Here is a 12,699-nt window from a genome sequence, read left to right on the forward strand (position 1 = left end):
GAGCCCTTGAAAAACACTTTAGCCGGCACCTCAAAAGCCCCCGAAAACTCCGCCTAAAAGCAACACTATCGTAGAAGTTTATACGCGGCTCATTCACCCGCGTATCTGACGATGAATATCGAGAAACATCTACCAAAAATCCTCGAGGTATCCCTACCTCTTTAATATTAAGCCACGTAACGAGAATGGCCTTCCGAAACGAGCGATTTCAAATCGGATACCCGAATTCTCGGAATATTTTCGCTCGATGCTAAATAGAAGGAAAAAATTACCAATATTTTTGACCCAAAGTTGGGGTGGAACGAGGCTGGGCTACTTAGCACGTGGCAATATATTTTATCATAACACCCCTGTGTGGGCGTGAAACGGGCAATTTTGCACAGGGAAAGTAATATATCAGATGGCGATTATCCCGGGGGTTATCATCGAATTATCGTTAAAACAAGGGAAAAGGGTATTGGGAGAGGTGTTTTTTTTTGGAGGTTGCGGGAGCTGTCTTCCTCAACCATCTGGCTTCTGCTCTGATTCATGGCGGCCAAATAGGCCGGTCGGGCGCTTTCATGATCGCTAAACGATGGAAATTGGGTTAGAAGGAGTCATCCATTTGCCGCCCCCAAGACGGCTCTCAATAAGAATTATCAAACGCTATTTTGAGGTCATTTAAAATATCATAAATATTCCACCAATTGTGCACATCCTTTGGCAATGGTGGGGGGACGGGTGGGAATGTTGAGACATTGTTATTTCTAGTGGTGTCTCTCTCGTGCAAATTTTCATGAATTATTGATGAAGTGGAGTGTGGCCATTTCTTTTCTAAGGCACGAAACCAACGTAAATCGGAGGATTTGTAAAGCACCTGGGCAACTGCAGTGTTAACTATATCCTAACGCCAACTTTGGAGTGTATAAAGAAAGGTGAGAAGAAGAGAGGGATGAGGAAATGAGGGAGACGGAGAGAAGAATTCGAGGGAATTTGAATCTGTTAAAGGATAATACACACTGTGAATACGGGAGTTCTGGAGTTGAGGCGGCATAAGAACCTGTTGTAAACGACCAATTGTATTTAGATATCTTCAGGCTCTGCCTGACCACTTTTTTTTACTTTGTGAGTCATGTCAAAGAGTGCTACTGTGTCAATATTCAGTGGGCCAGGAAAAAAACGGTGGCTTTGACTTTTAAATAAGAACACACGTGAGTTTTGGCATTGCAGTGTCGAGGAACAGGAAAGAGATGTTGTACACTTGAATGACTGTCGTAAACATTTTTCTTCTTCGCTTGACCAAAAATCATTATTCTCGGGTACATTGTTCGACGTCGCGCCGATCAATATTTACGCAACTGCAGTTGATGGGTGTTGATACATGATTTTTTTGGAGGAAATGTAATTTTTGAATAAATTCTCTAACTACGGTTGGGAACATTATTAGTTTTTTTAAATTATCACCTGCGCGGAAGCATGGTTAAATAACAGGTCGGCTACATCCCCTAGAGTTGTACACTGAGAGAAAAACGATCTAATATCACAAAAATGATTTCTTGAGCTAAGAAAATAGCACGTATATGAATTCGATCAATTTATGATAGACTTTGAACAAGAAATCTGGGCTTCTTGGGAGTTGGTGTTTTTTTATTCGTATTTTTTTCTTACTACCGTTACGGTTTTATAGGCTCCCCATTCGTCTGTCTTGCCTCTCCGACTTCTCTCTTTTTATTTATCTGCGTTAACCTGGGTCGTCGTACTCTTATCAACTGCACCCCATTCGTTATTCGGTTAGAACTGCACGGGAAACCATGGAAAAGCCCAATCGTACATCCAGCCGATTGCAGGGTCCTATAGGATCCCACTGATAGAATGATTCATTTATTCCAAACGAGATTTGTTAACTATTAACGAATAGTAGAGTTGAATATGACCAAATGAATATTCGTTAATAGTTAACGAATGGTTCACTTGAATGGCGAAAGTCAAGTCAAACAAGGCTCCTCAAATATACATTCGTTAACTATTAACGAATGAACATTTGGTGAGACCGAATAGACCCTAACCTCCAATCAAAATCCATTCGTTAACAATAACTAATCCGTTCTATCAGTGATACTATGCCCATTCGTCACACTGGCTAGATGAGCACAGTAGTTCTCCACATTCGCGCCTGGCGGCAGCAGTTCCACACGAGTAGGTGGAGCTCAGCGGTCACCCATCCAAGTAATATCCATAGTAAACGCTGCTCAACTTGGACGACCACCGGAACCCCACGCTAGCCGTGTGACCACTACTGTCGCTACTTCGGGAGTTGGCATTTTTATCTCAAAACGAGATTATACAATGTTTGAAAAAAAATGAAATTTCATGGACAGTTGACTAGTAGTTTTCAGAAGAGTGACATTGAATTCATTCTAGGGGGGAAATTGTAAAATGAAAATACAATGAGGTTCTACATTTTCATTCGTGCGAGCGCGGATATATAAAAATCGTCCAGAGATAGTCTGTAGGACATTCTCATAGGGAGTTTCCAGATGGAATCTCATAGGGAACAACATTTCATTTATAAACAAATGAATTATTCATCTATAAATGTTGAAAAGGGAAGATCTGGTGTACTTGAGAATAAAAAATAGAATTTTTAGGGATTGGGTACTGGCACAAACTGCGGTTTTGGCTTTCAATATTGCTGAAATTTCAATATTGCTGAAACTATCCCTGGAACAATCAGGCCAAAAGCGGACCAAATTTTTCGACTAGGAATTCAACCGAATTTTCGTCCCAAGCGTTTGTTAGTCGGAGATGATATATCTGGCTCAAGAATTTAGTTTTGTGATATTAGGTTGTTCTTCTCACAGTGCATTACAAATTGCGATTAAGCATTCACGCAGCCCTCAAGACTGATTTTATCATCGTCGGTCCCACCAGAGCGCATTATTCCCTATGAATCTCCACGGAGAGTGATCGCAGACGGTTCCGGCAATAGCTGCTGACAGCGGCATTGTAAGTATTCTGAAGTTGATGTCTGTGTAGTTCAGGGAAGCTAGGAGGAAATTGGGCATTCTGTCGGAGATTATCCAGACCATTCCCCGTCGTATCTGGAATTTGATTCACAAATCAGAGGAGGAAACAATAGAGTTAAGAGATTTGTGATGGGGTTTTTTGGTATTGATTGATTCGATTGACTTACCTTGACGTCAGCTGGGAAGATGAGTGCCTCGTCGTGTCGTGCTATTAGCGCATGATTAGCTGGGGAATAGGGTAAGAGGGAGTTCCAGCAGCCAACGGCATTCTGATCGACGAGATTGAATATTTGAAGGCCATTCTCGTCCATCACTTCCGATGTTGAATGGCCCATGAATCTCTCAGCAAGGGGCTGAAATCGATAAGTATTCATAGAGGACTATTCTTTAAATCAAGTCTATATTTTTTTGGTGAAAAACATGTTTTAAATTGAGAACAATGTTCATAGCTGGGAATTTTTTTCACCCCTGAATTTTAGTGATCATATTACATAATGAGAAGCTAATGTCTCTCAGACATTTTGAATAAAACTCTCGTAAAAAAACAATAACCGTAGTGAAAATCACATTATTTTTTTTTAATTTCTACTCTTTTTGTCGTGTGACGAACAATATTTTTTTGTCAACGGTCGTAGGCTGCGATTCACGAACGCGTAGCGTCTGTGAAGCGCTTCCTTACGGTCGGAATTATTGTATAAACATCGACATCTAATAAAACAAGGGTATTTCAATTTTCTTTTCAAAACAAGGGTATCTCAAAATTCATATGAAAAATCATCTGAAATCTCACGTTTTCCTTCTCTTGATAGCTGTATAAATAGTAGGGGAGGGTAGGGCAAAACAGACCCCTAGGGCAAAACGGACCACTGACAGAAAATTGGTCATGTTTGTTTTTTTTTCTTTCTGTCATATCAGGAACACTGAATGTGTTGAATTAAAAGAGAGTTTCAGGAGAGTTTCATAACCGTCACGGGGGTTTTATAAAGAAAAAGTGTCGTTGAACCGCAATTTGATCAGATTTGCTAATCATCTCAAACCACAAATGATTTTGAATTTTTGAACGAACTAACCAAAACTTTTGAACTAGCTAACAAAAACTATCAAAAAAATAAAAAAATAATCAATTTTCTGTCAATGGTCCGTTTTGCCCTGCGGTCCATTTTGCCCGCCTAGTCCGTTTTGCCCTACCCTACCCTATGAATGTATCAAAAAGTACAAATAACATGAAGTAATTGACATTGGAACAGAAATAAAATGATTTGCGAGCTTCATGAGACTTAGAAATGGATATGAACAACAAGCTTTCACATGTATTTTGAAATACCCTAGTCTTAACGCGAACTCTGAGATACCCTTGTTTTAAAAAGAAAATTGGAATACCGTTGTTTTATTAGGAGAAGTTCAAATATGGTTTTACATCATAAACAATAGATTTGTCGAATTTATTAATAAATAAATTGACGAAATAGGAGAAATTACCTGGAATTCATGATAGCTATCAAGAGCAAGATCTGGATCCCTCAAAATTCTTGTGGACACTGCAAACTCTCGATTGCTGCTCAAAGGATGAAAGAAGAGTGTTCTGAAGCCATCCAAAGCGATAGGGGATAAACTCATTCCGAATATGCCCTCTTCACCCCACTGGAAGTTGAGCCCGCCAATGTTGTAATCACCAGCGAGTGGATCCGGCATGAAGTAGCTGTGCGTGACTCGCCAAGACGTGTTATTTTCCCAGGAGTAGACTATTAGACCGTAGCCCAGTTCGTCTGACATGTAGGCGAAAGCATCGTCGCAGCCGCCTTTGCCCAGATCCACAGCAATATTCGCGATGAAAGTGTTCTGGAGAGAACGAGAGACGTGCGTGAAGGTGAAATTCCCCCTCTCAATGTACATCGTCATCATCATTATTTATAACCGATTGCATTTTCAATAAAAAAAGTAATCCGCAATATCGAATGAGTTAATCTAATTACAATTGTTATTATCATCTCCATTTCTTCGAGTTAATTAAATTCTCTTAAAATGGTCGCAGCACGTAATTAATTATCCTTTTTCGACGAGACAAGATATCGGATTAAATCTGTTTGCTTACTTCATTAAATGGTTATATGGCGAAAATTATAATGAAGGAACTCTGGATCCCAGAAGCGATGAGTATTCATGTCTAATTATTGAAAAAAAAACGAAGTCTTGCTGTGATTTTATAACATTACAGGTAATTTCCGCTACATTGGTGAGTATTTTCATCTCTATTTTTTTTCCCAATCCCAATTAGATAGAAGAACCCCAATAATCAATGGAAACTGCGAATTTCAGTTCATTTTTTCAGTGAAAATTAGTCAAAATTGGAAACACACCGGTGAATATATTCACGAATTTTTAATTTATTGAAAATTCGAATAAGTTGTATAATTTCTTTATTCATTGTATTTTTCAAATATTCATCAATTTACCGGAATCTTCAGCGGTAATAATAGTATATTTCAGCACGTGTGGGGCAATTTCGTCTTTAACGTGTGTGGGGTTTACAGCATGAGCCGAAGGCGAGTGATGTAACCACACACGTTAAGGATGAAATTTCCCCACAAGTACTGAACAAAATTTTATGTCACGAAGCCTGAAACCGGCTGAATTAGACACGAGACGCGAAGCGTCGAGTGTGTAATCCGGCCGGTTTCAGGCATGAGTGGCATAAAAATTTTTTTGTCATTCCGGCCGTAAGGCAGCGTTTCACGGACGCTCTGCGTCCGTGAATTTCTGCTCCGCTCCGCGCCCGTGAATCTCTGCCTACGGCCATCATGATACAATAGTATATTTCGTCATTAGGCCGAAAAAAACTTTTCTAGCGAATATGAGTTTGCAGCCCGAGCCGAAGGCGAGGGATAATGTAGTATATTTCGGCCTAGTGACGAAATATACTATATAAGCTTCTTCTCAAATCTACCTTGAGATAAAACTCTTGTGAAGATCGCCGGTATTTGGAAATAATCCATACGATTGGGGTTTCCACCGTCCCCTTCTTTGAGACAAAGCTAAACTTGAATTTCAACCGACATATGATTACCCACGACGATGTTAACATCGTGATTTGACACGAAATTTTAACTTCGCGATGACTTCCGAAGATCGCTGGCGTTTGGAAATGACCCATAGGATTGGGGTTTCCACCATCCCCTTCCTTGAGACAAAGTTAAACCTGACTTTCAACTTGCATATGATTATCCACAACGATGGTAACATCGCGATTTGACGCGAAATGTGAACTTCGCGATTTTTCGTGAAGATGGCTGGCGTTTTGAAATGACTCATAGGATTAGGGTTTCCATCGTCCCCTTCCTTGAGACAAAGTAAAACTTGAATTTCAACTTACCTTGATTACTCACGACCATGTTAACATCGCGATTTGACGCGAAATGTAAACTTCGCGATTTCTCGTGAAGATCGCCGGCATTTGGAAATGACCCATACGATTGGGGTTTCCACCGTCCCCTTTCTTGAGAGAAAGCTAAACTTGAATTTCAACTGACATATGGTTACCCACGACGATGTTAACATCGCGATTTGATGCGAAATGTGAACTTCGCGATTTTTCGTGAAGATGGCCGGCGTTTGGAAATGACCCATAGGATTGGGGTTTCCACCGTCCCCTTCCTTGAGACAAAGTTAAACATGAATTTCAACTTACATATGATTACCCACAACGATGGTAACATCGCGATTTGATGCAAAATGTAAACTTCGCGATTTCTCGTGAAGATCGCCGGCATTTGAAAAAGACCCATACACTGATAGAACGGATTAGTTATTGTTAACGAATGGATTTTGGTTGGAGGTTAAGGTCTATTCGGTCCCACCAAATGTTCATTCGTTAATAGTTAACGAAGGTATATTTGAGGAATCTTGTTTGACTTGACTTTCGCCATTCAAGTGACCCATTCGTTAACTATTAACGAATATTCATTTGGTCATATTCAACTCTACTATTCGTTAATAGTTAACGAATTTCGTTTGGAATAAATGAATCATTCTATCAGTGTACGATTGGGGTTTCCACCGTCCCCTTCCTTGAGACAAGTTTAGACTTCAATTTTACCTTACATATGATTACCCACAATGATGTTAACATCGCGATTTGACGCGAAATGTGAACTTCGCGATTTCTCGCGAAGATCGCCGGCATTAGACCCAACGTAAAATTTATGAAATTCAAAATTCATTTATTCATGATCTATTGCGAATAAAGTGAAACGGATGCTTAACGTTATTCTTTGGAGTGTAACGAACATTAAAAAAAAAGCTAAAATCGTATATGAAAACTACCGCGCAAGGAGCATTTGAAAGTAAAAACAGGAAAAAATTAAGTTTTTCGTGGTTATCCGGGGCAAAATCGATTGGGTCCGTCATTTTCCCTAGTTATTCCCATATTCCGTCACATATCACAAACTGCTCAATGGGCCCCAAGGCCCAATGAAGACGTTTGAATTTCACCGACGTACCCCCTTAAACGACAAGTTTCAAATGTCAGGTAAAATTTCATGACTCAACCACTTCATAAAACTTTGAATCAAGGATTTTTCCTATTCGAGAGAAATCCCACCATCGAACAATTTAATGTTATTGTTATCACTGTCTCCACTCCCCGCGAGTTAATTAAATCCTTTCAAAATGGTCTCAACCCACACTGAATCTTCCTTTCTTCGAGCAGATATTACTTGGAATCGCCCCACTAACTTTATCAACCAATTATTCATGTAAAAATCGCCCGGCCATACCATATTAATATCATCTGGTCGCAGCCTGTACTGCCTGAGTATCTTGTCAGTGGTGAGATCAAATACATTAAGCGTATATGGACAAGCCTGCACAGTAGTATTCCCAATGCCAATGGTGCCAGTGTCCAGCACCCAAAGTCTGTCGCACTCGTCCGCATGAATTCTGTAACATGAACAAATAGGTCATAAAATCAAATTAACAACACTGGAGCAGAGGTTACAAGTGCTCCTATAGTATTCCATATCTCATATCGTTTAATCAACACATATTTGCATATAATTCTCTCACCTGTACGCTGTTGTAAGGCCACTACCACAATCACCAGCTTTGTTCTGCGCCCAGTTTGGATAGGGTGATAGCTTTGGTGATCCACCACGATTGGTATCCAGTGATATGTAATTCAAGGTTGCCGGTATACCTGCAGCAGTTTACACCTTTTGTATCGGTTTTTTTATGTCTCACCATGAAATACTGGTGTCATAAAGTTCATTTTATTGGTAATCCTAAATTACGTCAATCCTGTTTTAAAGAATTTTTGACATTGGCTGCTTGGGCATGAACATCAATTGATGTTCATACCGGATACAGACATTTTCTTTCGATGGTAAATGTCACATCTCAATCGAATAAACTTGTTTCTACACGTGTATTTAATGATCATTAAATTTTTAAGGATCTATGCGTCATCGGAACGTATGCATTAACACATTCTCATGTTTCTGAGGCTGGTTTAATGGATTCATTTAACTGGAAACAAAGTTACCTGGTAATTGGATAAATTTGGGTCTTGCGAGAGACTAGATAATACTGTAATTATCCTAATTGTTTCTGGAATTGGAATTTTGTTAATTATTTGGGGAGAATTGGATTTGTTTGTGGGAATAGCTTAATTAATTTTTGGTTCCAAGTGAAGATAAAATTGGAGTTCTGCTTAGTTTTTTCAATTCGGAAAAGTATACACTCACGAAAAACTCGTATAGAGAGTGCAGATTTATTACAGTATTGACCGTCGTAAAATCAATTCGTTAGCATTGATTGTATGGGAAAAGCTGGTACATCCGTTGGAAATTTCTATTGGATTTCTCTTGGAAATTCTTTTAGATTTTCGCCAATGCTTTTGGAAAAGTTCACAGCCGTTTTGCGTATTTTTTTTTTCGATGCGGAGAAAAAACTTTGAGAAAAATTACGGGATAAAACGTAAAAGTGAGGTAAATGCTCTTTTAGGAATTTTTACTTGACACTTTCTGTGAATCAGTAGCGATGCATTAAATTTACATTGAACAATGTCATTTTTACGTCATTTCCATGGTACTTTCTTTGCAAACGTTTTCCTCGTTACGAAAAAATGGTCAATATAATAGAAATTATTCAATAGAAAAAATCACTAGAATTTTTTTTTGTAAAACATTCTACCCATATATTTTCTACGAAAATTCCTCAACATAAATTCCCTAATTTTTTTCAGTGAATTTTTTGTCCTCTCACGACAAAAATCAAATTAAAAAACTTGGAGAATTTAGATCGAGGAATTCCTGTAGAAAATATTCCAGTCGATTAAGTTGTGTAGCAAAAACAAATTCTATTGGTTTTTTCGATAAAATGTTTTCTATTGAGAAAAAATGCGCTGACTTTTTCTATGATTTTTTTTCGTACGGTTATTACGAAAATTGAGGAATAAAGCGGAGTATTTTTCATCGGTTTATGTAGAATGAATGCATAAATTGCACCTGATAACTTAATTTACACCCAGAGGGTATGATTCTTCTACCCACGCTTCCCTCAGAAGTGTACCGGCGCTCAAGAAGTTTTTAAGAGCAGTTTATTTTTATACTCAAGCATCACCATGAACCGAAAAAAGAATTTTCATTGGTGTTGTTCCTTTTCTTTGGACAAAGTCGTAAAGGGTGGCAACATGCACAGGTGTAAAAAAATGTCACGTAACTGGAGGACACGTTGGGTTCTTGTTGGTGGAAAAAAACTTGTTCCTGGCGGCCCGACGATACAATCGTAATGCTTATCGCCCACAACAGCGGAGCCATTTCTTCGGATTATCTCATTCTTGAGAATTTGTTATTCATGAAAATTGTTGAACATGGGAATATTTTCCCGTCGGTGTTTTTATTGTTTCATTAGAATTGCCACAGTTTTGTTAAAACGACTCATCAAATACCGTTTCTTGCATTACACACGAGGCGAGAGTGCATGGAACCAAATGAAACATAAATGATCAAACATTCAAGTCATGCAACGAAATTCCATTTTGGGCTTTTTCGACGTGGACGTCTTTAATTTCATTTTGGGGGTCATTCGCGGAGTCACCCTTAACGGTCAGCACTATCTGTCGGAGTCCTAGAAAATCCTCGATTTTCCTAGAAAATTCGAGAAAATGGTCCGATTTTACAGAAAATTCACAGAAAACAGAAAAGGTACAGTAGCGGAGAGTCGGGCGAAATGGGATGTTTCGTGATATTCTTTAATTGTCAATATCTTCACTTATAAATGAAGATATTGACAATTGGAAAAGATCTGAACACGTCCTTTTTGCCCGACCCTCCCCTACCTTTCAGTTAAATTATTCCGTGCAAATGAATAGAAATCAGGAAAATTCAAATGAATAGAATATTCCATTTTTAATTTATTGCAAAATCCGGAGAATTTAGTATTGAATATTCATGTTTTGGTTGGAAAATCAAGTAAATTGGGGAATCCCCGTCATCCTGCTGCTAAAAATTTGAGATTTCATTGAATTTTCAGTAAAATTTGAAATTTCCTGACTTTTTCCCCTTAAATTCATGTTTTTCTTCTGTAAATTACTAGACAACTGTCCATGAAATTTCAATTTTTTTCTACCAGAGTGCAATGTACCCTGAGATGGTAAATTTCATCCAGAATTTAAACAAAAATTAAACCAGAGAACGTAAATAAGTCGGTCATTTCTGGGAATTGATGTGTAATTTAACAGTAAATTTTGAGTATCTGGGCCTCAAAGATCCTGACCAGGTGTCATATTTGCCCCTTCACAAAGCACAAAATTTCTCTTTAATTTGGCATTCCTTCTTCAATATTCAAAAATAAAAATTATGAATAGGCCTTCAATTATTATTTTTCAGAAAGTGGAAAAAAGGCAAAACTCATGTGGGAAATTTTGCTGTATATGAATCATTTCTTCACGTAACGAAATACAATTTTCTTCATTCACAAAATTTCTCATCAAATGACATTTCCCTCCCCGATTATATTTCGGCCAGTGAAATTCTCCTCGATTTTCCAGATAATTTATCCTCAAAATTTCTCCCTGCGTCCGAAAAATCTAATAAAGTTCACGAGAATGACCTCATTCTTCCCCTCATTCCCCTCCACAAACGTGCTCCATAGATTTTATGCTGATTTTCGCTCGAATTTGTAAAAATTTCCTCCTCACATTTCACTTGAAACGTCACACACCATCAATCAGCATCAGAAATTCAATAACCCAAAAAAAAATCGCCCAAAAAAACTTCTCCCGAAAAAAAAACAAGGTAGAAAAACTGCAGGCGGCCCCCGAAAAAAAGATGAACCGACATAAAAAAAACATTCACCTCGAGTGGAATAAAACCCCCATTCACGACACGAATTGGCGAATTCACAGCGCAGCGATGGTGGCATTCATTTCGTTTCACCCGGGCGACAAGAATTTTTTCGGCATTTCTTCGTATATCCATTTTTTTCTCTTTCGTCTCGCAAGAGCCGGAAGTCTCCCAGACGAGATTCAAGAGTTCGTACCCCCTCAGTACATGAAACACGGTAGGAAAGGTCCAAGAAGGACCATTTCCGCTTCACCGTCTCATCTCCACCCTTCCCAATTTTTTTACATTCAGCATAACANCCCCCCCCCCCCCCCCCCCCCCCCCCCCCCAGCTCTCCTGCATCCGTAATCAACCACTGAGGATACCGGGTTTTTCTGCTGCGTTCACGCACTCGAAATGTTTGAATTAGAGAATGAAATAAGCGAAAAAAAAAACAGAAGGGAAGAATTAGATTGGATAATGAGACTGACCATTCTTCCACCTTGGTACGGTAACGAAGAGCTTGTTCCGCCAGATTTCGATGCCGACAGGAAGTCCATTCTGGGGTATATAGTCACCGCTTGCAAGAGCAGCGTCGCGGCTCAATTGATCTGGATATGCCCAGTCCAGCATATTCCACGAGTACCTCTCCAGTATGGGTGCACGTCCAAAATTAGCGCCCCATCCTATTCCCTTTGAATCACTAACACCATACTGTCCCAGTGACAATGTCCAGACAGGCTCGAGACACACAGTAACGATAAAAATAACAAGTGTGAAAAAATTCATGATTGATTAGCGCACAGTAACACGGAGGGACGACAACTGAATCCAAGAAGTGGTGCGCGAGTTGTATTTATGGGAGATTTTCGACCCCACGTTTTAATGGTAAATCTAGACCGCTGTCTGTCGGGGAGTCAGTTATCTGGGAGAAATTGTAATGGTGAAACGTGCACGGGGGAGATAGAGTTAATGGGGGGAGGTTGATCCCCCCCAAATCGTATAGAAGGTATCGTGGAGTGTCTTTCACTCGTGAGGTTTTTCCAGTGTAGAACACACTCGGTGTTATGGGTTATTTGGATTTGATACTCAAGGTCGTTTTCGGAAGCTATTGTGACCAGTGTTACCAGATCGTGACGTCACCCCATTTAAAATTGTACAGGTTTTGGCTATAAACCGCCAAAATCTGGCAACCCTGATTGTGACCCAATAATTTTGTCACGTAATTGGAAATAATGACGTGTTAATGCCTTTCGGAGTGCCCAACAGTATCAGATCTCTCCGATGCATGAGCTGTTAGTCTCATGAATGGTTAGTTTAATTTGCATATGAAGAAATACGCGATAGAATTTTTTTGACTCATTGTTTCAGCAATC

General features: G+C 39.2%; 1 protein-coding gene across 1 annotated transcript; it reads right to left on the bottom strand.

Annotated features, from left to right (window-relative positions):
* Positions 1–2,036: 2,036 nt before the first annotated feature.
* Positions 2,037–12,112, bottom strand: LOC107039362 (protein yellow). The gene is made up of 6 exons (XM_015258929.1): positions 11,815–12,112; positions 8,067–8,196; positions 7,778–7,940; positions 4,485–4,844; positions 3,173–3,358; positions 2,037–3,080 (listed from the first exon to the last, which is right to left on the bottom strand). The coding sequence occupies exons 1-6, from the start codon at positions 12,110–12,112 to the stop codon at positions 2,892–2,894; spliced, it is 1,326 nt and encodes a 441-aa protein (XP_015114415.1). The 3' UTR covers positions 2,037–2,891.
* Between the last annotated feature and the right edge of the window lie 587 nt (positions 12,113–12,699).

Source organism: Diachasma alloeum, unplaced genomic scaffold (assembly GCF_001412515.2).
Source record: "Diachasma alloeum isolate Michigan unplaced genomic scaffold, Dall2.0 Dall_scaffold_00299, whole genome shotgun sequence".
NCBI classification, from domain to species: Eukaryota; Metazoa; Arthropoda; class Insecta; order Hymenoptera; family Braconidae; genus Diachasma; species Diachasma alloeum.